Genomic DNA, 26,440 nt, shown 5'->3' with positions numbered 1-26,440 from the left:
ACAGATCAGACAGACGCATCAACAGGCAAGGATCACACATGTGGACCGTGGGAGGGGAGCTGACAGCACGGGGCAGAGGGTCTGAGAAGATCTAAGTTCAGTTCCCCAGGTCAGGCAGGATGAAGAGGGGATGAAGGGTGGAAGAAGGTATTGTCAGGGAATCCCCGGGTTAAGACAGCTTAGCAAAGTGAATATGGAGCAGGGAGAGGTAGCTGAGAACTGCTAATGGGTACAGAGGAGGGCCAAGAACAGAAGATAAGGAGGAAAGGAGAAGTATTACAGAGACCTTGTGTGTAAGGAAAAGGCTGTGAGTATTCAAGCTGAGAAGCTGTCTGCATTTTAAAGGTGAAACAGGTTTAGAAGATGACAAAGAGGGTCGCTAGTTAGGAGGTGACTGAGTAGACCAGGAGAGAGATGAGGAGGGCCCACAGCAGACAATGCGAACAGGGATGGAAAAGGGACTTCAGGGAAAATATTTAGCACACAGAGATCGTCTGCATAAAAAGACAAGAGAATTATGAAGCCTTGGCCATTCCTTTTTTTTTTCTTTTTTTTTTTTGAGACAGGGTGTGGTTCTGTTGCCCAGGCTGGAGTGCAGTGGCGCCGTCAGAGCTCACTGCAGCCTCAACTTCCCAGGCTCAAGAGACTCAGCAGCCCTAGTAGCTGGGACTATAGGCATGTACTACCACACCCAGATAATTTTTGTATTTTTTTGGTAGAGAGAGGGTTTTGCCATGTTGCCCATGCTGGTCTTGAACTCCTAGGCTTGAGCAATCCTCCGAAAGTGCTGGGATTACAGGCCTGAGCCACTGTGCCTGACAAGTCATTCTTTCCTTTTTTTTTTTTTTTTTTTTTTTGAGGTTTTTGGTGAGGTTCAGTAACAACCCATCACACTTATGATAAAACCTAAAATCCTGGCCAGTCACAATGGCTCATGCCTGTAATCCCAGCACTTTGGGAGGCCAACGCAGGCAGATCACTTCAAGTCAGGAGTTTGGGACCAGCCTGGCCAACATGGGTAAACCCCGTCTCTACTAAAAATACAAAAATTAGCTGGGAGTGGTGGCGGGCGCCTGTAATCCCAGCTACCTTGAGGGCTGAGGCAGGAGAATTGTTGAACCCAGGAGGCAGAGGTTGCAGTGAGCCGTGATCGCACCACTGCACTCCAGCCTGGGCAGCTGAGGGAGACTCCATCTTAAAAAAAAAACAAAAAAAAAAACACAAAACAAGACACAACAGAGGATGGAGGATGGCTTGGCTGGACAGCATGGTACTAAAAAGAGCAAAAATTTTTATAGACTGGATGAGAACTGGGCTGATACAGTGCTGCGGGGGCAGCCAACAACAACTGCCCTACCCAGGTACTTGAGTTGTAGAACTGGCAGGAAGAGGTTTGGGAGAAAACAAAGTTTGAGTAAAGGATGGCAGGGGATAAAAATGATTAGGAGTTAGCCACTACTTGCTTTTGGCATTTCACAGCTATTTTCACACCACTATAACTTTTCACATGCCCACTGTCTCCCCAACTAGAGAACAGAATGTCCCTGGCTTTCCTTGATCTTCTAAAATGGAAACCTGATCCCACCTACCCCATCAACTAGCATGCAATGCCCTATAAATTATAAGTGACTTGTTAATCTTCCCAGGATCCTAACCTCCATAAAGGCAGGGCCCGGGCCTGTCATCTTATCTGCTGGCCCCACCATGTGGGATTTGCCTGGCTTCAGCATCAGTAACTTGCAGCACCACTGCTAAGCCTCTTACCCTCTGACAACCCATAGCATATGGGACTAACCCCTATCCTGTTGAGCCAACCACCTACTTTAGTTCACTAAAACAATTTTTTGTGTTGCTTTTAAAGTTAAAGCAAGTAGGCCGGGTGTGGTGGCTCATGCCTGTAATCCCAGCACTTTGGGAGGCCGAGGCAGGTGGATCACCTGAGGTCAGGAGATCGAGACCAGACTGGCCAACGGTGAAACCCCGTCTCTGTTAATGATACAAAAATTAGCCAGGTGTGGTGGCAGACACCTGTAGTCCAGCTACTCAGGATGCTGAGGCAGGAGAATCGCTTGAACCCGGGAGGTGGAGATTTCAGTGAGCTAAGATTGTGACATTGCACTCCAACCTGGACAAGAGCGAAACTCCGTCTCCAAAAAAATAAAAATAAAAAATAAAGTTAAGGCAAGTTAGGGCCAGGGGCAGTGGTTCATGCCTGTAATCGCAGCACTTTGGGAGGCTGAGGCGGGTGGATCACCTGAGGTTAGGAGTTTGAGACCAGCCTGGCCAACATGATGAAACCCGTCTCTACTAAAAATACAAAAATTAACTGGGTGTGGTGGTGCATGCCTGTAGTCCCAGCTACTTGGGAGACTGAGGCAGGAGGATCACTTGAATCTAGGAGGCAGAGGTTGCAGTGAACCAAGATCGCACCACTGCACTCCAGCCTGGGCGGCAGAGTGAGATCCTGTCTCAAAAAAAAAAAAAAAAGTTAAAGCAAGTTAGACTTTTAGGCTTTTATAGAAGCTTAGAATATTTCTTCCTGCTAATAACAAAAATATATCATTTACCTTTGCTGACATCCCATATGATGGCTGTGTTATCCACAGAGGCAGAAGCCATTAAATTCCCATCAGTTGCCCAGCAAATATCATACACATCTTCTAAGTGGCCCCTAGAATCCAAAAACAAAGAGGAAAAAAGCAATTACTCCCCAGGTATAGCAGCTTACCCCTGTAATCCCAGCACTTTGGGAGGCCAAGGTAGACAGACTGCCTGTGGTCAGGAGTTCAAGGCCAGCCTGGCTAACACAGTAAAATCCCATCTCTACTCCAAATACAAAAATCAGCCAGGTGCGGTGGCTCACGCCTGTAATCCCAGCACTTTGGGAGGCCGAGGCAGGCAGATCACAAGGTCGGGAGATCGAGACCATCCTGGCCAACATGGTGAAACCACGTCTCTACTAAAATACAAAAAATTAGCCAGGCATGGTGGTGCACACCTGCAGACCCAGCTACTCAGGAGGCTGAGGGAGGGGAATCACTTGAACCTGGGAGGCAGAGATTGCAGTGAGCCAAGATCGCGCCACTACACTCCAGCCTGGCGACAGAGTGAGACTCCGTCTCAAAAAAAAAAAAAAAAAATTAGCCAAAAAAAAAATAGCCAGGTGTGGTGGTGCACACCTGTAGTCCCTGCTACTTGGGGGCTGAGGCAGGAGAATCCCCTGAACCCAGGAGGCAGAGATTGCAGTGAGCCGAGATCATGCCACTGCACTCCAGCCTGCGCAACAGAGTGAGACTCTGACTCTAAACAAAACAAAACAAAAAGCAATTATTAACTCAAAAACGGACAAGTTATCAAAAATATAAGGGCAATCTCCAGAACTACGCATTAAAATGAGATTCCAAAATTTCCACTGGCACTATATTAGCTATAGCTATAAAAAACTACTTTCAAGGATAGCTATATCTGACCGGTCGCAGTGGCTCACGCCTGTAATCCCAGCACTTTGGGAGGCCGAAGTGGGCAGATTACCTGAGGTCGGGAGTTTGAGACTAGCCTGACCAACATGGAGAAACCTCGTCTCTACTAAAAATACAAAAAAATTAGCTGGGCATAGTGGTGCAGGCCTGAAATCCCAGCTACTCGGGAGGCTGAGGTAGGAGAATCGCTTGAACCCAGGAGGCAGAGGTTGCGGTGAGCCGAGATCATGCCATTGCACTCCAGCCTGGGCAACAAGAGCAAAACTCCATCTCAAAAAAAAAAAAAAAAAAAAAAAAAGGATAGCTGTATCTTTAAAATTGAATACTTTTTACTAAGAAAAATTTATAGCAGAAACTAAGAAAATCCACTTTAATTATGCTTTCATCCTTTAAAACTATTGTCTTAGGACTGTTTCACATAAATAAAACTTCTAAATTAGACCAGCCTGGGCAACATAGTGAGACCCTGTCTCCACAAAAAATTTTAAAATCCTCTCTCTCTCCCTCTCCCTCCACGGTCTCCCTCTCCCTCTCCCGCTCTCTCCACAGTCTCCCTCTGATGCTGAGCCGAGGCTGGACGGTACTACCGCCATCTCGGCTCACTGCAACCTCCTTGCCTGATTCTCCTGCCTCAGCCTGCCGAGTGCCTGGGATTGCAGGCGCACGCCGCCACACCTGTCTGGTTTTCGTATTTTTTTGGTGGAGACGGGGTTTCGCTGTGTTGGCCAGGCTGGTCTCCAGCTCCTAACCGCGAGTGATCTGCCAGCCTCAGCCTCCCGAGGTGCCGGGATTGCAGACAGAGTCTCGCTCACTCAGTGCTCAATGTTGCCCAGGCTGGAGGGCACTGGCGTGGTCTCGGCTCGCTACAACCTCCACCTCCCAGCCGCCTGCCTTGGCCTCCCAAAGTGCCGAGATTGCAGCCTCTACCCGGCCGCCACCCCGTCTAGGAAGTGAGTAGCGTCTCTGCCCGGCCGCCCATCGTCTGAGATGTGGGGAGCACCTCTGCCCTGCCGCCCTGTCTGGGAGGTGAGGAGTGTCTCTGCCCGGCCGCCCCGTCTGGGAAGAGAGGAGCCCCTCTGCCCGGCAGCCGCCCCGTCTGGGAAGAGAGGAGCGTCTCTGCCCGGCAGCCGCCCCGTCCAGGAGGTGGGGGGCAGCCCCCGCCCAGCCAGCTGCCCCGTCCAGGAGGTGGGGGGCACCTCTGCCTGGCCGCCCCGTCTGGGAAGTGAGGAGCCCCTCTACCTGGCCACCACCCCGTCTGGGAGGTGTACCCAGCAGCTCATTTGAGAACGGGCCATGATGACGATGGCGGTTTTGTCGAATAGAAAAGGGGGAAATGTGGGGAAAAGATAGAGAAATCAGATTGTTGCTGTGTCTGTGTAGAAAGAGGTAGACATAGGAAACTCCATTTTGTTCTGTACTAAGAAAAATTCTTCTGCCTTGGGATGCTGCTAATCTATAACCTTACCCCCAACCCCCTGCTCTCTGAAACATGTGCTGTGTCAACTCAGGGTTAAATGGATTAAGGACGGTATAAGATGTGCTTTGTTAAACAGATGCTTGAAGGCAGCATGCTCCTTCAGAGTCATCACCACTCCCTAATCTCAAGTACCCAGGGACACAAACACTGCGGAAGGCCACTGGGTCCTCTGCCTAGGAAAACCAGAGACCCTTGTTCACTTGTTTATCTGCTGACCTTCCCTCCACTATAGTCCTATGACCCTGCCAAATCCCCCTCTCCGAGAAACACCGAAGAATGATCAATAAATACTAAAAAAAAAAAAAAAAAAAAAAAAAAGAATTCAAAAAAAAAAAAATTTAAAAATCAGCAGGGCATGGTAGCATGCGCCTGTAGTCCCAGCTATTTGGGAGGTGAGAGGATCAGTTGAGCCCGGGAAGTCAAGGCTGCAGGGTACTGTGATCACAGTACAGCACTCCAGCCTGGGCGACAATGAGACCCTATCTCAAAAGAAAAGAAAAAAAAAGTCAAAAGGTATATTCCATTTAATGCACTCATCGTAAACAGAGATCACTGCCATGGTCCCTCCCAAGTTACCGCAGAGTCTTCACAACCGTCCAGTTCTCCTTGTTCAGCTGGGCCTCGTCCTCATCCTGAAAAGCGATCTGCTCCGGCTCCTTGTTATCATTCACCTTCCACAACAGGATGACAGCATCTGCAGGGTGATTCAGTCACAGTGATCCACGCTTCACCCACACTCCTTCATATTAGGATTTTTATTTTCATTTTTTTTTTTTTTTTGAGACGGAGTCTCACCCTTTGGCCCAGGCTGGAGTGCAGTGGCGCAATCTTGGCTCACTGCAACCTCTGCCTCCCAGGACCATCCTGGCTAACTGTCTCTACTAAAAATACAAAAAAATTAGCCGCACGTCAGGATTTTTAGGGTATTAAAACAACATTTATGTTGTTCAGTGGACACTATGGCCAGGATGATTTACTGCCAAGCATTTCAACAGGGAAAGTAGGCAAATTGCCTTCTGAGCTAAAACTCCAAAATCAAATTCATAACAGATCAGAGCTATACAAAATCACCTTAAACAGAAGGGTCCCTAGGCCAGCAAATGCCACTGCAAAATGACTGGCTACATTAACAAATCTGAAGGCATAACCTATAAATAGTTGAATAGAAAAACAAAACAGCAAAGAACCCCCAGTGCAAGGGTTGGCAAATGTTCCTAGCTCAGAAACCTTCAGCAAGTCACTTAGCATCTTGATGTCTCAGTTTCCTCACCTGTAAATGGGGATAATAGGCAGGGTGGGGTGGCTCACGCCTGTAATGCCAGCACTTTGGGAGGCTGAGATGGAAGGGTTGTTTTAGCCCAGGAGCTCAAGACCAGCATGGGCAAGAGAGCAAGACCTTGTCTCTACTAAAAATCAAAAAAATTAGCCAGGTGTGGCGGCACACACCTCTGGTCCCACTACGCAGGAGGCTGAGGTGGGAGGATCACTTGAGCCCGGGAGGTGGAGGCTGCAGTGAGTCCTGATCTTGCCACTGCACTCTAGCCTCAGTGACAGAGCAAGACCCTGTCTCAAAAATGAGGATAACAATATATCTACCTCACAGGCTGTTGTGAGGATTAAATTGGCCAATGTATATAACACACTTACAACACAATGGCTGGCAGATAGTAAGCCCCATTTAAGTGTCAGCTATTAATATCATTATAGATATCAGGTACTTTAGCCTGAGGTCACCCATTGTCTAAGTCCAATAACTCCCCACATTCTGACTCTACGATTACCACGTAACCTTCTGACCATCCCTTAGCTTCCCTTTTAGGAATGTGCACAGCAGGACAGTGAATGAATGAGGTTGTGAGGACATACGCATTCCCATTCTTTGTTTTTCTTTTTTTTTTTTTTTTTTTTTTTGAGACGGTGTTTCACTCTTATTGCCCAGGCTGGAGTGCAATGGTGCAATCTTGGCTCACCACAACCTTCGCCTCCCGGGTTCAGGCGATTCTCCTGCCTCAGCCTCCCGAATAGCTGGGACTACAGGTATGCACCACCACACCCAGCTAATTTTGTATTTTTAGTAGAGACGAGGTTTCTCCATGTTGGTCAGGCTGGTCTCGAACCCCTGACCTCAGGTGATCTGCCCACCTCAGCCTCCCAAAGTGCTGGGATTACAGGCGTGAGCCACCGCACCCAGCCTGCATTCCCATGCTAAGTTAACCGGAATCCTATTCGCACACATTAGTCTGGGAGCTTGGTTAAGATGCCATTGGCCCTGATGGATGAACACTCTCCACGTGCTGACAACAGCAGGTTTCTGGGCCTCCAAGACCAAGGGACTTTGGAAAATGGGGGCTGCCAAGTGCAACCTCAGGGCAGACAGCAGGTAGCCACCCCCAGGTGGCGCTCCTGCTCCCCACCTTTCCCTCTACAAATCAGCGTGCGTGCACACACACACACACACACACACACCCCTTCATGCACTCTGGGTATCATGGCACTGAACTCAACCAGGTCTCTTTTCCTCCTCCTGCAAAAAAAAACTTTAGATTTCTGTTTTATTTTGTAATAGTTTCTAGATTGTTTTAAAGTATGGTAAAAAGGTTTACTTTTTTTTTTTTTTTTTTGAGGCAGACTCTCACTCTGTTGCCCAGGCTGGAGTGCAATGGCCCAATCTTGGCTCAGTGCAACCTCCACCTCCCAGGTTACAGCGATTCTCCACCTCAGCCTCCTGAGTAGCTAGGATTATAGGAGCGCGCCACCATGCCCAGCTAATTTTTGTATTTTTAGTAGAGATGAGGTCTCACTATATTGGCCAGGCTGGTCTCGAACTCCTGACCCCAAATGATCCACCTGCCTCGGTCTCCCAAAGTGCTGGGATTACAACATGTGTGAGCGACCACGCCCAGCCTGGTTTACTTTTTCCATATAGTTTTATCCCATTTAAGCACAGGCAGAAAACAAGAATCAATCTATTCCCACCAAACAAGCAAGCACAAATCACAAGGCCATTCATTAATGACACTCCCGGTATGCTCCCTCCCCAGCACCCTCCAGCAGCCCGGCACTGCAGACACCAGGACTCCAAAGCAGCATCAGTCACAGCAGGGAATGGGAGAAAACACACGGATGTCAAACCAGAGGAGCTGCCAAGCTGGGTACCAATGCGGGATCTTACCCGGACCGGCACTGCTGGAGCGTTTCAGAGGCTACTATGGGTATTACAACAAGTATGTCACTGTGAAGAAAGGGAGCATTGCGGGGGTTTCCGCAGTGTTGGCAGCTTAGGTGCTTTTCAGCTACTGCCTTTCTTACAGGGAGATCAAACACGAGCAGCTACTCAGGGCCCACTGAAGAGGGGCCAGTGGGAGGGCACACTGCACTTCTGAGCATGGCACCCCTCCATGAGGAACTTTGCCATTGCTGAATTCTTTCATATCCCAGTTTAGAATTCATGCCCAAATAGCCAGGGCGTGGTGGCTCACGCCTGTAATCCTAGCACTTTGGGAGGCCGAGGCAGGCAGATTGCCTGAGCTCAGGAGTTTGAGACCAGCCTGGCTGACACGGCGAAACCCCATCTCTACTAAAAATACAAAAATTAGCCGGGGGTGGTGGCAGGCGCCTGTAATCCCAGCTACTTGTGAGGCTGAGGCAGGAGAATCGCTTGAACCTGGGAGGCAGAGGTTGCAGTGAGCCAAGATTGTGCCACTGCACTCCAGCCTAGATAACAGTGAGACTGTCTCAAAAAAAAAAAAAAAAAAAACAACTCCCAAAGCCAATTAATTAATAACACAGTCCTAAAGTCATTTAATTAATTACACAGAGACACAGAACTGACTCTGATCACCACAGATGTTAAACTAACAATCAAACAAAACCAGAACAGTCGCCTTGCTTGGGATGTGACAGAATGGTAAGTGCCTTTCCATCTTGTCTTGGAACAGCCTGGTGGGAGCTAGCGGGAAAGCAGCTGTTTTCAAACAGGTGTTCCTGGTTTCATCTTGCTGTCCTCCCTCCCCGACTCTACCACATTCCCTAGAACAGTATTTTACTGAACTACCTAAATGACAGATTGAGAGGGTCAGCCACACCTGAACTAAAAAGCATATCCAGGCCGGGCGCAGTGGCTCACGCCTGTAATCCCAACACTTTGGGAGGCCGAGGCAGGTGGATCACCTGAGGTCAGGAGTTCGAGATCAGCCTGACCAACATGATGAAACCCCGTCTCTACTAAAAACACAAAAAAAAATTAGCCGGGCATGGTGGCAGGCGCCTGTAATCCCAGCTACTCAGGAGGCTGAGGCAGGAGAATCGCTTGAACCCAGGAGGCGGAGGTTGCAGTGAGTCGAGTTTGCACCACTGCACTCCAGCCTGGGGAACAAGAGCGAAACTCTATCTCAAAAAAAAAAAAAAAGCATATCCAGCTCAAATCTCACTATCTGACACAAGACACACAGGTATCTATCTGGTTCCCAAAGAATCTCTGAAGGACAGCAATACTCACCATCTCCTCCCGATGCTAAAATTTCCCCAGTTGGAGAAAAACGCACAACATTGACGGCTTTGGTATGACGAGCAAGATTGGACAAAAATTCCACGATGGCTTTTCCATCTGGTCCCTTTTCTACCTTCCAGATCTGTCAATACCAACACATTCATTTGAAAAACACAGAATGGGCACATATTATACTGTCTGTATTAAAACAATACTATGGGCTGGGTGTGGTGGCTCACAACTGTAATCCCAGCAGTTTAGGAGGCCAAGGTGGGTAAATCACTTGAGGCCAGGAGTTCAAGACCAGCCTGGAAACACAGTGAGACCTAGTCTCTACAGAAAATTTAAAAAATTAGCCAAGTGTGATGGCACATGCCTATAGTTCCAGTTACCCGGGAGGCTTAAGAGGGAGGATCACTTGAGCCCCAGAGGTCGGGGCTGCACTGAGCCAAGATCAGGCCACTGCACTCCAGCCTGGGCGACAGAGTAAGACCCTGTCTCAAAAAAAACAAACAAACAAACAAACAAAAAAACTATGCTTATTTTCAGAAAGAAAATTTAGTTTTTCTTTTGAAACATAAAATCAAAGAACTCCCTATCTAAAACATAAATGTCTACTGTCCCCCTCCGCCTTCTTTCTAGAGCAATTTGTTACCCAGTAGGAACCAGGATCAGGATCCCAAAACAATGAACGTCCAGTTACAATAATCTAGGGAAAATGAATCAAATAAGAAAGCAGAGCCGGGCATGGTGGCTCAGGCCTGTAATCCCAGCACTTTGGGAGGCCAAGGTGGGTGGATCACCTGAGGTCAGGAGTTTGAGACCAGCCTGGCCAACATGGTAAAACCCCATCTCTACTAAAAATACAAAAATTAGCCAGGTGTGGTGATGAGCGGCTGTAGTCCCAGTTATTTGGGAGGCTGAGGCAGGAGAATAGCTTGAACCTGGGAGGCAGAGGTTGCAGTAAGTCGAGATTGCACCACTGCACTCCCACCTGGGCAACAGAGCAAGACTCCGTCTCAAAAAAAAAAAAAAAAAAAAAGAAAGCAGCTCTCTTTTGCTTTCATTGTTCACCGCAGGCCCTGGAAATTTAGCATTCTGGGCTAGATGACAAAGTAGTTTAGTTTGTTGACATACGTTAATTCATTCATTCATTTACTTAAGAGAAGGGTCTGGCTCTGTCACCCAGGCTGGAGTGCAGTGGAGTGATCGTTGCTTGCTTCAAACTCCTAGGCTCAAGAGATCCTCTCACTTCAACTTCCCAAGTAGCTGGGCCTACAGCTGCACATTGCCACGTCCCGCTACTTTTTCATGTCTGGCTGTTGCCCAGGCTGGTGTCGAACTCCTGGACTCAAGCGATCCTCTCACCTCAGCCTCCCAAAGCACTGGGATTACAGGCGTAAGCCACCGCGCCCAGCCGACATTGGTTTTAAATAAAAGAATGAAAACTATTGCTTCAAGCAGTGTTCCCGGATGTCTATCTCTGCCCCAGTTTACCCTGACATTGGTGTCCACGCCGGCAGACGCCAGTCTGTGGATCCTCCCAGCCGTCCCATGCTGGAAGTCCAGGCTGTACACGGGCTCCTTGTTGTGCCAGGCTATTTCACAAGTGATGACTTTCATCCTCCTGAGTCTCGAAGGGGCAAAACGTTTCTCGGGCAACGTTCTACTTCTTCAAGACAGGAGAAAGCTGCAAAATGCTGGTGATGGATTAAACAACAGTGTTAACAGCAGCAAAGGGTTATTGAGCGCTGAATAGGGGCCAGGAGCCATTTAAAATGCACACGGCATTGGGAAAGGATGTTAACGTTGCCATCTGACAATAACACCTTGCTAGCTCCACCTAAAATGCTTCGCTGGGTCCTGACATCCACAAGTTTATGATACGCCGCTACATCCAGAAAAGCAAAACGAAACACCCAGGTAAAGGCTACCTAGGGGCCCCGGCCGTCTGCACGGCCTGTCCCCGCTTAGTAGGGGCTAGGGGCGCGCCCTGAGAGCCCGGGGAGGGGCCCGCCCCGGGAGGAGCCTCCCGGAAGAGGGGGCCAAACGGGGTAGGGGACCGGGACGGCGGGGCGAGAGGAGAACCCCGCCTTTCCCAGGGACCGGGCGCTGGGCCCGGGAAGCTGGGACTGAGGCCGCCGGGAGGAGGCCGCGCGGGGCCGGGGTGGACGGGGCCCCGCCGCCCCAACGCGCGCCGCTCCGGAGCTATCCCGGGGCCCAGGGGCCCGCCCTCGGCGAGGGCCTCTGGCCCGGACCGACGCGAGCAAAAGAGCCGCGGAGCTGCCCGGGCCAGGGAAGCCGTACCTGGAGGGACCCGGACAGTCAGAGGCACCGTCACCTCCCGCGCAGCGCGCGCCGCTTCCCGCGCGCCGCAGGCCCCGCCCCCCGAATGGGCGGGCCCTCATAGACGCCCCGCCCCTCCAGCGGCCCTCAAGTCCCGCCCGACGTGGGCGGTACCCCAGGGAAGCCCCGCCCACTCATAGGCGCCAAGGCGAGTCCTGCTCTGGCCCTGGGGTCGGAATCCCGGCCGGAATTTATGCCTGCCAGACCCACGACCGTAGGAAGAATGGATTCATTATTATTTATTATTATTATCCATTACTTATTCCTTGTTGATTCGTTCTTTTAGCAAAGGTTTACAGAGCCTGGGCTGTGTGTTAGACAGACCCTATGCTGGCGCTGGGCACTTGGAGGGCGAACACAACCGGTTCTCTTGCCCCTTCTGCAAACAAAAACTGAGATTTTTGGGTTTTCTGTATTGGCTTCTAGAACATTTTGGAGAGCTCAAAGCTATGAAATTGTTCAGTACCTAGCGCAAGGTTGCTTACATTTTATTATTATAGTAGATGCAGTTATAAACCCTTTTTAAGAACAGACTAACATTTTAAAGTGAGGCTGTAAATCAGGCGGTAGGCAGAGATAGATACCTCAGGCTTTTCGAAATGGGACGTTTCTAAATGAGACCTAATTTATCTGTGGGCTTCGCAGAAGGCCAGGAAACAAGTACCTCTGGATGCGCTGCTTTTACTGGATAAAAGAAACACACAGGTTTATCTGAGGAGCCAACTGCTCTAGGATTTTTGGAAAAAAAGAACAGACATGGATTCTTATATAAATACCGGCTGATGCTTTTAGCCAGCTTTATGAAAGGTACAGAAATTGCCTACAAATCCGTGTCTCATGTTGATAAGAATGGCTGTATGCTCCTTGAAGCCTGATTTCTACAGGAAGCTAGAATAACATAATCCGGATATGCAGTTTTTAGATTTTTCTCTTCAGGATTTACAGAGCTTGGACTGGGAATGACTATATACTTTAGATAATATGGCTGTTCTAAAAGTACAGATTCCTGGCCCTACTCAGCCCCATGATTCCGAATATCCAGCAGAGGCCCGTGCTCCAGGGGCTTGCATTTTCATAAACTCCCCGGTGGGTGTGATCATCAGTCTGTTTTGGAAAGCTCGGGATTCTTCGTGTCTCTCAAACACAAAATTTCTCCAAATTTCTCATAAATGCTGTTCATTCACAAATGAATAATCTGCCCACCTCTTGAAGTGTCACGACTCTGAACTGTGGATTTAAAAGATAAAAACACATGCTTTAAGTATTAAAAGTACATGAAGGAGTTGGCTTTCTTGGCGAACATTTTAGAGATCCGACTTCAGTGCCAACTTGATGAGCCAACACGGGCAGGGGATGCGGCTCTAGAGAGAGGCCCTGGGCTGTCAAATATTTTCTCAAAAAAAAAAAAAAAGTATTTGCTCAAAACCTCAAAGTTTGCACCACAAATGTTGGACTAAAGAATTCCTGCCGGTCGCGGTAGCTCACGCCTGTAATCCCAGCACTTTAGGAGGCCGAGGCGGGCGGATCATGAGGTCAGGAGATCGAGGCCATCCTGGCACACATGGTGAAACCCCATCTCTACAAAAATTACAAAAAATTAGCCGGGCGTGGTAGTGGGCGCCTGTAGCCCCAGCTACTCGGGAGGCTGAGGCAGGACAATGGCGTGAACCCGGGAGGCAGGGCTTGCAGTGAGCCGAGATCGTGCCACTGCACTCCAGCCTGGGCGAGAGAGCGAGTCTGTCTCAAAAAAAAAAAAAAAAAGGGAATTCCTATAACGCAATTCTAACTAGATTCCTCAACAACCACTGTTGTTCAGCTTGGGCCCCAAGCATCCATTTTGAGCAGAACTACCTCAATTTAAGGGGACCAATGTTATTTGGTTCCTGAGAACTTTTTAATAATGAAAATTGATATAAAGGGACTAACTCTTAACTCAGCTTCGAAAAAAAACTTCTCAAGGCATTTTAATTTCCATTTGTAAGTGTGAACATTCTAAAATCAAAATCTGAGCCAGGCATGGTGGCTCACATCTATAATCCCAACGCTTTGGGAGGCCAAAGCAGGCAGATTGCTTGAGGCTAGGAGTTCCAGACCAGCCTGGCCAACATGGCAAAACCCCTTCTCTATAAAAATACAAAAACTATACAGAGTGGTAGTGTGTGCCGGTAATCCCAGCTACTCGGGATACTAGGGAGGCTGAGGCAAGAGAATCTCTTGAATCCGGGACTTGGAGGTTGCAGTGAGCTGAGATGGCACCACTGCACTCCAGCCTGGGTGGCAGAGTGAGATTCTGTCTCAAAAAAAAAAAAAAAAAAAAAAGCTTTGATAACAGACATACAAAATTCAGTACAGGGTTGGAAAAGAATGTTGAGCAAATATCAGAATAAGAAAACTAGGAGAAGCCAGGCGTAGTGGCTCACGCCTGTAATTGCAGCATCTGGGAGGCTGAAGCGGGTGGATCACTTGAGGTCAGGAATTTGAGACCAGCCTGGCCAACATGGTGAAACCCCATCTCTACTAAAAATAGAAAAAATAGGTCAGGCGCGGTGGCAGGCACCTGTAATCCCAGCTACCCAGGAGGCTGAGGCCAGAGAATCGTTTCAACCTGGGAGGCGGAGATTGCAGTGAGCCGAGACTGTGCCATTGCACTCCAGCCTGGGCGACAAGAGCAGAACTCCATCTCAAAAATAATAATAATAATAATAATAATAATAATAGCCAGGCATGGTGGTGGCGCCTGTAATCCCAGCTACTCGGAGGCTGAGGATCACTTGAACCCAGAAGGCGGAGGTTGCAGTGAGCCAAGATCATGCCACTGCACTCCAGTCTGGGCGATAGAAACAGACTCAGTCTGAAAAAAAAAAAAAAAAGAAAGAAAAAGAAAAGTAGAAATGACAGAAATCAATACAGGAGATTGAGAACAACGGGACCTCTGGCACACTACTGGTGGAAGTGTAAACTGATGTAAATACTTTAGAAAACTGTTCAGCAGTGTCTAATAAAGTTAATGATACGCCTACCCTATGACTCAGCAATTCCACTCCTTGGCATATATATCAGGAAAACAAAAGCAAACTCATACAAGAATCATTATCCATAATAGCCCCAAACTAGAAAGACACCAAATGTCCACCCACAGGAGAAAAGGTAATCAGACTGTGCCATATTCATACCACGGTATTCTACTCGGTAATCCAAAAGAAATACTGACTGTGATAGTTAATTTTATGCCTCAGTTTGCCCGGGCTAAGACATACCCGATAGGTGGTCAACATTACTTCTGACTATGAGGGTGTTTCTGGAAGACTTTAGCATTTGAATCAGTAGACTGAGTACAGAAGATCCGCCCTCACCAACCTGGGCAGTATCTGGGGCATCATCCAACCTGTTGAGTCTGAAAAGAACAAAAAGTAGAGGAAGGGCAAATTCTCTCTCTTCTTGAGTTGGGACATCCTCTTCCACCCTCAGACATCAGAGCTCCTGGTTCTCAGGTCTTTCGACTCCAGGACTTATGCCACTGGTGTCCCTGGTTCTCAGGGCTTTGGAGTGGGACTAAGTTATACCACAGGCTTTCTTGGGTCTCCATCTTGCAGGCAGCAGATCATGGGACTTCTCAGCCTCCATAACCACTTAAGCCACTCCTCCTGATCAATCTCTTGCATCTATCATATTGGGCTCTGATTTTCTGGAGAACTCTACACTGACTGACACAGGCAGCAACATGGATGTGTGTGATGCACACAAGGAGTTATTATTTCAAGTGATTGGCAAACACAGAAATTTTATACTACCCCAAAGAAAGCTTACCTTCAGTCATACTATGGCTAGAAAATATTGGTATTGTTACATATATGCATACCTATGTATTTATGTATACATTAGGAAGAGCAAATACTTATGTGGTTAGGAACCCAGATTTTCAGCAAAAGAGACTATATTATAGACTATATTATAGTCTCTTTTAGTTCAGTCTACTAAAAAGGCCTAGAAATGCCCAAACTAGGCCAGGCACAGTGGCTTATGCCGGTAATATCAACATTTTGGGAGGCTGAAGCAGGAGGATCACTTGAGCCCAGGAGTTCAAGACCAGCGTGGGCAACGTAGCAAGACTCTGTATCTAGAAAAAAAAAAATCAGCCAGGCATGGTGGCATGCACCTATAGTCCCAGGTACTTGGGAGGCTGAGGAAGGCGAAGCACTTGAGCCCAGGAGTTTGAGGATGTAGTGAGCTATGATTATGCCACTGTACTCCAGCCTGGGCAACAGAGCAAGACCTGTCGCAAAAGAAAAAAAAAAAAAAAAAAGAAGAAGAAAAAGAAATGGCCTAACTAGAAACAATGACTATATCTGTGCCTAGATTATTATCTTCAAATAGCATTTCCCACAAAATGAAGCAGAACTTTTGGAGAAATGGCTGTCACCAAGTCTAGACCAGGAAATTTATTAGATGTATTGAAATACCTTACATCTGAAATACCCTGGAGTATACAGAGTACAGAAAAACAAACAAACAAAAAAAACAAAACCCTAAGTTAGGGCTCATTCCTGTAATCCCCACACTTTAGGAGGTTAAGAGGTGGGGGAGTGCATTGCTTGAGCCCAGGAATTTGAGACCAGCCTGGGCAACAAGTCAAAAATCTGTCTCCACAAAAAATACGAAAATTAGCTGGGCATAGTGGCGTGTGCCTGTGGTCCTGGCTACTCAGGAGGCTGAGGTGGGAGGATTACCTGAGCCCGGGAGATTGCGGCTGTAGTGAGCTGTGATCGCGCCACTGCTACTCGAGCCTGGGTGACAAAGCAAGAGCCTGTCTCAAAAAATATATATATATTTAAAGCCAGAAGCAGTGGTTCATGCCTGTAATCCCAACACTTTGGGAGGCCAATGTGAGCAGATCCCTTGAGCCCAGAAGTTCTTGAGACCAGCCTGGGGAAAAAAAACTAAAAAAAAACAACCAAGCAAGGCGGGTTGGACAAGCTTGCTGGTACTTCAGTTGCCTCCATGAATATCACATTTTGAGAGAGATTCCCACCAAGGGAGTCACAAAACAAGAGACAATTGCCTAGAACAGAAAAAATTCTATACTCAAATTACCTTAATTCAGTCATGGTTCAGATCACAGTACAAACCAAGAGCCTCACTTCCAACAGGAACCCCATGGGAGATTAGGAAGACTTGACTCCTTTGTGAATATAAAATACCATTACATTTTGTTATGAAGATACAGCCAGCTGGGCGTGATGGCTCACGCCTGTAATCCCAGCATTTTGGGAGGCCGAGGCAGGCAGATGGCTTTAGGCCAGAAGTTGGAGCAGCCTGGGCAACATGGCAAACCCAGTCTCTACAAAATATTCAAAAATTAGCTGGGCGCAGTGGCATGTGCCTGTAGTTCCTACTACTCGTGGGGGCTGAGGTGGGAGGATCACTTGAGCCTGAGAGGTTGAGGCTGCAGTGAACTGTGATCATGCCACTGCACTCCAGCCTGGGCAACAGAATGATACTTTGTCTCAAAAACAAAAAACAAACAAACAAACAAACAAAAAAACTACAGCCAAATTCTAGATATTCACATATCAAGCACATACATAACCTAAATATTGTTAGCCAGGTTGGGATAAAAGTCCTTTATATTCAAATTTAAATTTATTCTGTTTGTTACCAAGACATTGAGTCCTGATGACTCCGTAAGAAATTGTGTCTCTAAAAGGTTTCTTGTTAACTCTTAACCAGACTTTCTTCCTACAGGCTAGTATGTGAAAGTTAACTCTGTGATCAATAGACAATTCTAAAAAGCAACAGATTTATTTTTTCCTCTACGCCAATCAGATATTAATAGGATTCATCTTGTGAGCTGTGACCAACATTCAACAGACAAATATGCAGACAGGATTCTATTTAGATTTTCAAGCCACTTCAGTGAGTCCCCGTTTATGAGACACTGCACAAAATAGGACTTAACCAGTCAGGCGCGGTGGCTCAAATGCCTGTAATCCCAACAATTTGGGAGGCCCAGAAGGGTGGACTGCTTGAGTCCAGGAGCTTGAGACCAGCCTGGACATGGCGAAACCCTATCTCTACAAAAAACAGAAAAATTAGCTGGGCATGGTGGTGCATGCCTCTAGTGCCAGCTACTCGGGAGGCTGAGGCAGGTGGAGCATTTGGGCCTCGGAGATTGAGGCTGCAATAAGCCATGACCACACCACTGCACTCTAGCCTGGGCAACAGAATGAAACCCTGTCTCAAAAAAAAAAAAAAAAAAAAAAAAAAGACAACCTACTGTGGATTTTCTGAAATAGGAAGAAATGGGTAGTGTGTCTGGGTAGTTTTTGGGTGGTGTGTGGCCAAATTAACACAAGCTTTCAGCTTCTTTACAGCAAGAAGACAAGAACCCAGTAGAAAAGAATAGGCAAAGAACATGTATAGAACACAGAAAATTAAAATGGCCAACGTAAGGACTGAGACAAATGTCAGCTGTCATATTTTCACATATCAAATTAGCAAAAGTAAGTTTGAGAGACTTTGAGGAAAACACTCATATTTATTACTCATCCTAAGTATAAATTCCTGCAACCTTTTTTTTGGATGGCAATATTTATTTAAATGTACATGGCATACATTCTTTGACCTACCAATATTCACTGTTAACAATTTACACTCTGGATGTAATCGGAAAATCATGTGTGGTATGTATTAATCTTCACAGTATACTTTGAGACGGAGTCTCGCTCTGTCACCAGTCTGGAGTGCAGTGGTGTGATCTCGGCTCACTGCAACCTCTGCCTCCTGGGGTTAAGTGATTCTCCTGCCTCAGCCTCCCAAGTAGCTGGGATTACAGGAGCCCACCACCACGCCCAGCTAATTTTTGTATTTTTAGTAGAGATGGGGTTTTACCATGTTGGCCAGGATGGTCTCGATCTCCTGACCTCATGATCCACCCACCTTGGCCTCCCAAAGTGCTGGGATTACAGGCATGAGCCACTGCGCCCAGCCAGTATATTCTAACAAAAAGTAAGTAAGTAACCATTAGGAGCATATTCCTATGATGAAATGTTACTTAAGCTTTTTGAAAGAATGATATGGAAATGTTTAGTTATCAATTATATAGTATAATCCCATTGTGTAAATATCGATACAAATATACGCAATTTAATGTAAATAAAATACATACACATGAATGTGTGCATGTATGCACACAAAAGCCAATAGTGGTTACCTTTAGAGGCCGTGGACAAAGTCTTTTCACTGTTCATTTACATCTCTACCAGGGGCACCGCTCTGCTTCCCCTCCCTCCCCCTGCTTGCCCCAGTGAGAAAGTGGATATGCTGATCCCGTTTGTTTCGTGAACCACTCAAGTTCAACATTTATAAATACTCAACAGAAGACACAGCTCAACAGTGCTTGGCTCTGATGGTGCACTGGAATTAACCCGGGAGGCCTTGAAAAATACTGTTATCTGGGTCTAACCCCAAGGACGCTGACTTAATTAGCGTGAGGTGCAGCCTGACTTTGGGAGTTTAAAAAACTCCCCAAGTAATTCTACTACGCAGCCAGAGGTGAGAACTTAAATGATTCCTCAATGATGTATGGCCCAAGTTTAAGACGTCTCATGTGACAGCAAGAATCAAGCGTCTGAGATCACAGGCAGCGTCACCAACTGGACCTGCCACATGAAGAATTTGAGGCCCAAAGGAAGCACACAGGGATGTGCCATGCCCTCCTGCTCTGTGTGCTCACTCAGCTTTCACTGATTTTGCCACCCTAGGTCCTGTTTGAAGACTGTGGACTGTTTTGGTTTACTTCCTCATACCTTTCGTGTTTTAAAGTAATAAACATTAGTTGAAGCAATACTGTCCCCCACACGCAACAAAAGAGAAAGGTACATACGTCATGAAAGCCCACATTGTTCTGTTAAACAACAGTTGTTCTGTCTGCAACTGTTACTGCATTTTCGAAGTCTCATATCTTGGCAATACTTCAATATCTTCATAAAGAGCAAAAAATATCTAAGTGCTTCCAAAGAATCAATTTAGCAAGCAAGTTTCTCTTACTAATCCCAAGATTAATTTTCCCATCAAGCCAGACAGCTACAAGAAATATTTTTGCAAGAATACATAGAGAAGCTGGCCAAAAGGAAGGGAAAAATAGCAAATTCCAAAAAGAACCACTGCATGAGTTAGATATTCACAAAACTTACACATGATTTACATAGCTGCTATTATTTAGGCAAGGTTTCTCTAGAGTAAATGATTTATACAAAGAAAAGTCTTTTTTTTGAGACAGAGTTTCGCTCTTGTTGCCCAGGCTGGAGTGCAATGGTGTGATCTCGGCTCACTGCAACCTCCACCTCCCAGGTTCAAGTGATTCTCCTCCCTCAGCCTCCGGAGTAGCTGGGATTACAGGCATGCATCACCACACCCGGCTAATTTTGTATTTTTAGCAGAGACGGCATTTCTCCATGTTAGTCAGGCTGGTCTTGAACTCCCGACCTCAAGTGATCCGCCCGCCTCGGCCTCCCAAAGTGCTGGGATTACAGGCGTGAGCCACCGCGCCAGGCTGAGAAAAAGCTTTTGAAAACAGAATACACATACTCTGAGGAAAGAGGAGCTCAGCCTCAGTCTTAATGGAAACAGTCTTCAAAAAATAACCTGCAATTAAAGTAGTTAAAATGAGCTCAAGTTGAGGGTCTAATGAATACATTTTTAGTTTTAAAATAATTTGAGGTTAATATTAAGTCTTTAAAAGTAGCATTTGAACAGTTAGCCATCATATATTTTTATTTTATTATAAGATATTTTAAAATTTGGGAAATTACAATTGTGACAGAAAACCAGCTTCATACCAAAAATACACTTTCAATTACTTTATCAGGCAAATAAAAACAATCTTCATTTATTTGCTCTTTCCAGAATTACTATACAGTAAAAATTCAATACTGTATATGACCGACACGTATTAAGCATACATACAAAATGAACGGATTGAATGTTCAAAAACAAAGGTAAAAATAAATAGCAATGATAAAACTTTGGAAAAAATAATGCACATTTTAGTTGTGGAAAATATGGTTCTTATATATACATAGTTTATACTTAATAGAAAGCCATCTCTTTAAAATTGCACAAAACATGGGACCAATAAAGCATAGTATTTTATGGCATGTAATACTATAATCCTAAGGAAATTTGTTCCTTGACTCTAGGATATAAAACACTTAGGTTTGTAATATAATAAAAGGTATGTAGTATTGTTTGAGAAAGACTGTCTTCCTCAACTCACATTAACCTGTAGTAATCCTACAAAAGGCTGTACAGGAAATTTCACAAAAAGAAATATTAAAAAATTATCATGCCCACTTCATGCTGACTAAACAGCCAAAAATGGGCTTCAAAGTAAACTTGGTGGCCATTTAATATTTCAATACCTTTTTTCTGTTAAAGACTGTTTCTTCGTTCTATAAAAACACTTTGTGTTTAACCGTGATTGGCAATCTCAGCACAAGAAAATCCTGGCAAAATGGAGTTGATTTTTGCTTACCTTATTTTCATGAATAAAATATTTCAGGATAGGAATTTATACAAAAGAAACATTAATGCTCAATTCACTTATAACCAGAGTTGTATCAGGAGTGTTACTACATTATTTAAAAATCCTATTTAAACTCCTTTATAAGAAAATCAAAGGTAACATTTCCATTTGTATTATGGCATAGCCCTCGACTTAGAGAAAAATACACTTTGGGGAACCAGAAAAAATTGCACGAAGCTTAGGGGCAACCTGAAAAGCTCTTGGTGAAAAACACTTGAGTACTCTAGGGCAATAAAAAAATATGTGCAGGCTTAATTACAAATATTTACATTCAAAACAGAGTCATGAGTTAGCTTCAGCTGCTCAATGCCAACAATTCACAGGTATTTCAAAACATAAGATAATGTGTCCACAATATTTGTGACCACATTTGAATGCATAGAATACAGTAAAGATTATGGTTTTCAGTCTGTTGCCTATCATATCTATAAAACAAAATTAATTATATTTTGAAAGCTGTACAACCAAAAGAATTGAGCAAATATTTTCTTATCTTACATAACATATACTTTAAGTACTACTGATTTCACTCATTTGTTCAACAACTTGTCCTAAAATCTCATCAACTACATCAACATCGTAATTCACTTGCTGAAGATCAAGATCAGGCACAATCATAGCCAGCAGTTGTCCTACGTTAACTCGAAGAGATCGGAGTTTGAGGCTGCAAATACAAATATGTAACTTATTAGATTAGCATTACAAGTTAAGATTCATGTAGACCTTAAAAAGTAAAATATCAAAATCAAATCTCTGTAGAATAATATACAATTAAACAAAAGGAAAAGCAAAACCTCCCCTAGAGAACTCAATTTACTTTAATAATTCACTTTTATGAGTCAGGTGCACTTGCTCATGCCTGTATTCCCAGCATTTGTGAAGCCGAGGAGGGAGATCACTGGAGCCCAGGAGTTCGAGACCAGCCTAGCCAACATGGTGAAACCCTGACTCTACTAAAAACACAAAATATTAGCCGGGCTTGGTGACGACACCTGTAGTCTCAGCTTCTCAAGAGGGTGAGGTGGGGGATCACCTGAGCCCAGGAGGTCAAGGCTGCAGTGAGCTGCGATGGCACCACTGCTCTCCAGGGTTCACGCAATTCTCCCACCTCAGCCTCCTGAGTAGCTGGAAGCACAGGCCCACACCACCATGCCCAGTTAATTTTTATTATTATTATTTGTAGCAATGGGGTTTCACTATATTGCCCAGGCTGGTCTCAAACTCCTGGGCTCAATCAAGCATTCTGCCCACCTCAGAGTGCTGGGATTACAGGCATGAACCACCATGCTTAGCCAGAATTATCTAAAACATGTTCTATAAGATATCCACAGTTGTGTAAGAGGTAATAAAAGGTTCTGTGGTCAAATAAGCTTGCAAAACATTGTGTTAAACAATGTTAAAGCAGCTTTTTTTTACGCCGGGCACAGAGGCTCACGCCTGTAATCCCAGCACTTTGGGAGGCTGAGGCGGGCAGATTGCCTGAGGTCAGGAGTTCAAGACCAGCCTGATCAACATGGTGAAACCCCGTCTCCCCCTAAAAATACAAAATGTAGCTGGGCGTGGTGGCGCACACCTATAGTCCCAGCTACTGGTGAGGCTGAGGCAGGAGAATTGCTTGAACCTGGGAGGCAGAGGTTGCAGTGAGCCGAGATTATGCAACTGTACTCCAGTCTGGGCATCAGATCAAGACTCTGTCTCCAAAATAATAATAATAATAATAATTGTAGGACTGCTCTGATCCTATTACATGCTTAAGTTACCGTGCATTTACAGAGAACAATGGTTTGCTGAAAACACTGGGAAACCATAGATTAAGATAATTATGCCTTCCAAGTTTATGAATATCAACATTCTAGACTTTTTTAAAAATGCCCAAAAGTATTTAAGCAATAAACACCTAAACTGTAAGGCAGCTTTTGCTTCAAATATTATGGCAAACACATAAAATGAGTGTTACAGTTGTTCTTGTTCCCTACCCCACTACAATATAATAAGTCCATATTTAATTTAGATACTGATTTTCCTCGAGTGGAAATCTATGAAGGGATCAAGATGTTCTTCCTTAGTCTGATAATGCAGAGAATGTGATTTTGAGCATGTTTTTTTGTGAGCTTTTATGGTAAGAGTCCACTAGACCTTTGATAATACTTTAATCGTTCCCATACCAGCTTTTTTTTTTTTTTGAGACGGAGTTTTGCTCTTGTTGCCAAGGCCACAGCGTGGTGGTGCGATCTCGGCTCACTGCAACCTCCTTCTCCCAGGTTCAAGCGATTCTCCTGCCTCAGCCTCCCAAGTAGCTGGGGTTACAGGTGTGCACCACCATGCCAAGCTAATTTTGTATTTTTAGTAGAGACGGGGTTTCACCATGTTGGTCAGGCTGGTCTCGAACTCCTGACCTCAAGTGATCCACCCATTTTGGTCTCCCAAAGTGCTGGGATTACAGGCATGAGGCACCACGCCTGGTTTTAAGACAGAGTCTTGCTCTGTCACCCAGGCTGGAGTGCAGTGGCGCAATCTCGGCTCACTGCAACCTCCACCTCCTAGGTTCAAGTGATTCTCCTGCCTGAGCATCCCGAGTAGCTGGGACTACAGGCGCCTGCCACCACACCCGGCTAATTTTTGTACTTTTAGTAGAGACAGGGTTTCACCATGTTGGCCAGGCTGGTCTTGAACTCCTGACCTCAGGTGATCCGCCCAACTCAGCCTCCCAAAGTGCTAGAATTATAGGTGTGAGCCACCGCGCCTGGCCTGTCTACTTGCTTTAATAGGACTTCTTCCTAATATCATCTGTACTATGGCAATTTTTAATAATTTTGCGATTTCCTAAAAGATTAGAGTGAGCATACAGTGAAATAAGGACAGCAAGCCATAAAGACATGGTACCAAGTACGACAGTAAAAGAAAAACAGGTTGAAGGAGTGAGTTTCAGTAAAAGTCTCCTGTCTTCTACTCATGGCCAAATTCCCCCTATTCTTCAATATCTTGTCCATTTTTATTTTCCTTCAAAAAGCATTCTAAAACCACTCTGACCAATCAAATGCTTTATTCCTTCTAAATTCCTATTCCACTTAAATAGAACCTAAACGGTCAGAAACTGGAAAGGAAGGATAATGAAGTGTCACTTCTTTTGTATCTATCATAACACCAGGGTCACAGCAGACAATAACTTCTTTTGACAGAACAGTATCTATTTGATGGGTGCTAGCAGATAAAAATAAATAGTATCCTAACCATAATTGCAGCCCCACAAAAACGCCTCATTTAATATTACCTTTCTCCATCCATATGATTTACAGACTCCTCAATGTTACTTGATGTTGAAACATCTGTTGCCGTCTGTTGATTTGTAGATTTTAACTGTTCAACTTCAGTTTTGAGTTCTTCACACTGTGAACGGATTTGTGACTTTTCCATTTCCAGCAATTCAACCTAACAAAAATATAAATGAGCTTTATAACTGTAAAACTTAAAAATACTAATGGCAAAGTGAAATTTCAAGCTAATATAGAGAACCTGCTTGATAACATTATCAACTATCGAAAAACAAATACACAAAGAAAAACCAGTAGTTTTCTATAAACAAGGCTTCATTCGTTTACAGCTTCACTTCTACATCTTTTTACACTGAGAGAATACAACATATTACCACTTGATTTAAAAAAAAAAGTGGTACCTAGAAAATAAAAAACCAGCCGGGCATGGTGGCTCACGCCTATAATCCCAGCACTTTGGGAGGCCAAGGTGGGCAGATCACCTGAGATCAGGAGTTTAAGACCAGCCTGACCAAAATGGAGAAACCCCATCTCTACAAAAAATACAAAATTAGCTGGGTGTGATGGCGGCCACCTGTAATCTCAGCTACTCAGGAGGCTGAGGCAGGAGAACTGCTTGAACCCAGGAGGTGGAGGTTGTGGTGAGCTGAGATCGCGCCATTGCACTCCAGCCTGGGCAACAAGAGCGAAGTTCCATCTCAAAAAAAAACAAAAAAAAACAGAAAAACCAAGATACTAATGCCTAAATTATGTTAATGTCAGAGTGGTTTTTATTTCTTGCATACTCATCAGCTTATAATTAAGTTACAATAATGAGTTTATGCTTTTTATAAACAGATGGTCCCTGACTTACAACGGTTTGACTTTATGATTTTCCAGTTTTATGATGGTGCGAAAGTTATATGCATTCTATAGAAAAACCACACTTTGCATACCAATACAATCATTCTGTTTTTCATTTTCAGCACAGATTCAATACATTACATGAAATACTCAGTATGTTGTAATAAACCAGACTTTGTGTTAGATGATTTTGCCCAAATGTAGGCTAATACAAGTGTTCTGAGCACTTTAAATGCAGGTTAGGCTAGGCTAAGATTTTGGGAGGTTGGCTGTAATTAAATGAATGTTGGAGTTAATGCTGTTTCCAACCTATGATGGGTTTTTCAGGACTGACACCATCATAAGTTGAGGAGCATCTGTATTTTGTCATTCAACTCCTGAGCCAAGACATCAAGATTAGTGTTTGCATGAGTAGCAAATATTCCCAAGGAAGAGACAGCACAGCACCACACCGTGGTTCCCAAACTCTTTTTAGCAGGAAAATCCTTTCAAAGGCCTCACACACAAAAATGTATAAAATAGATTAAAAGGAGCTACCTGAATTTGAAGTAGGGGCATATGAAGAGGCTACTGATATTTATCATTTGTCTCTTGGTATTTATCGTTTTTCTCCTTCTTTCTCAGTAAAAGAACCCATGCATAAAGACTGCATTTCCCAGGCACCCTTTAGCCAGACGACTCAGTTCTGATAGTCAGAACATAAGCAACTCAGGCCAGGCATGGGGGCTCACGCCTGTAATTCCAACACTTTGGGAGGCCAAGATGGGTGGATCACTTGATGTCAGGAGTTTGAGATCAGCCTGGCCAATGTGGTGAAACCCTGTCTCTACTAAAAAGACAAAAATTAGCTGGACATAGTGGCATGTGCTGTAATCTCAGCTACTCAGGACGCTGAGGCAGGAGAATCACTTGAACTCGGGAGGTGGAGGTTGCAGTGAGTCAAGATTGGGC

General features: G+C 45.2%; 2 protein-coding genes across 8 annotated transcripts in view; both read right to left on the bottom strand.

Annotated features, from left to right (window-relative positions):
* CHAF1B (chromatin assembly factor 1 subunit B) overlaps window positions 1-15,118 on the bottom strand; it is a 34,461-nt gene extending 19,343 nt beyond the window's left edge. The window contains exons 1-6 of one of the 3 annotated variants that reach the window (XM_063803739.1): window positions 15,049-15,118; window positions 12,376-13,018; window positions 10,943-11,145; window positions 9,455-9,587; window positions 5,533-5,650; window positions 2,568-2,671 (exon numbers count right to left, since the gene is read on the bottom strand). In XM_063803739.1, the coding sequence (XP_063659809.1) occupies window positions 2,568-2,671; window positions 5,533-5,650; window positions 9,455-9,587; window positions 10,943-11,068 (481 nt within the window). In that variant the 5' untranslated portion in view covers window positions 11,069-11,145; window positions 12,376-13,018; window positions 15,049-15,118. Of the gene's footprint in view, window positions 1-2,567; window positions 2,672-5,532; window positions 5,651-9,454; window positions 9,588-10,942; window positions 11,146-11,752; window positions 11,917-12,375; window positions 13,019-15,048 lie in introns of those variants that run through there. The other 2 variants (XM_525468.7, XM_054675130.2) reach the window with 2 other exon arrangements.
* A 5,424-nt stretch (window positions 15,119-20,542) lies between these two features.
* Window positions 20,543-26,440, bottom strand: part of MORC3 (MORC family CW-type zinc finger 3) — a 56,502-nt gene continuing 50,604 nt past the window's right edge. For all 5 annotated transcript variants that reach the window (XM_054675124.2, XM_054675126.2, XM_054675129.2 and 2 more), the window contains 2 exons: window positions 24,646-24,803; window positions 20,543-22,038 (listed from right to left, as the gene is read on the bottom strand). In XM_054675124.2, the coding sequence (XP_054531099.1) occupies window positions 21,885-22,038; window positions 24,646-24,803 (312 nt within the window). In that variant the 3' untranslated portion in view covers window positions 20,543-21,884. The remainder of the gene's footprint in view (window positions 22,039-24,645; window positions 24,804-26,440) is intronic.

Source organism: Pan troglodytes, chromosome 22 (assembly GCF_028858775.2).
Source record: "Pan troglodytes isolate AG18354 chromosome 22, NHGRI_mPanTro3-v2.0_pri, whole genome shotgun sequence".
Lineage (NCBI taxonomy): Eukaryota > Metazoa > Chordata > Mammalia > Primates > Hominidae > Pan > Pan troglodytes.
The sequence above is the reverse complement of the archived record's forward strand: the minus strand, read 5'-3'. Positions and strand labels throughout refer to the sequence as shown.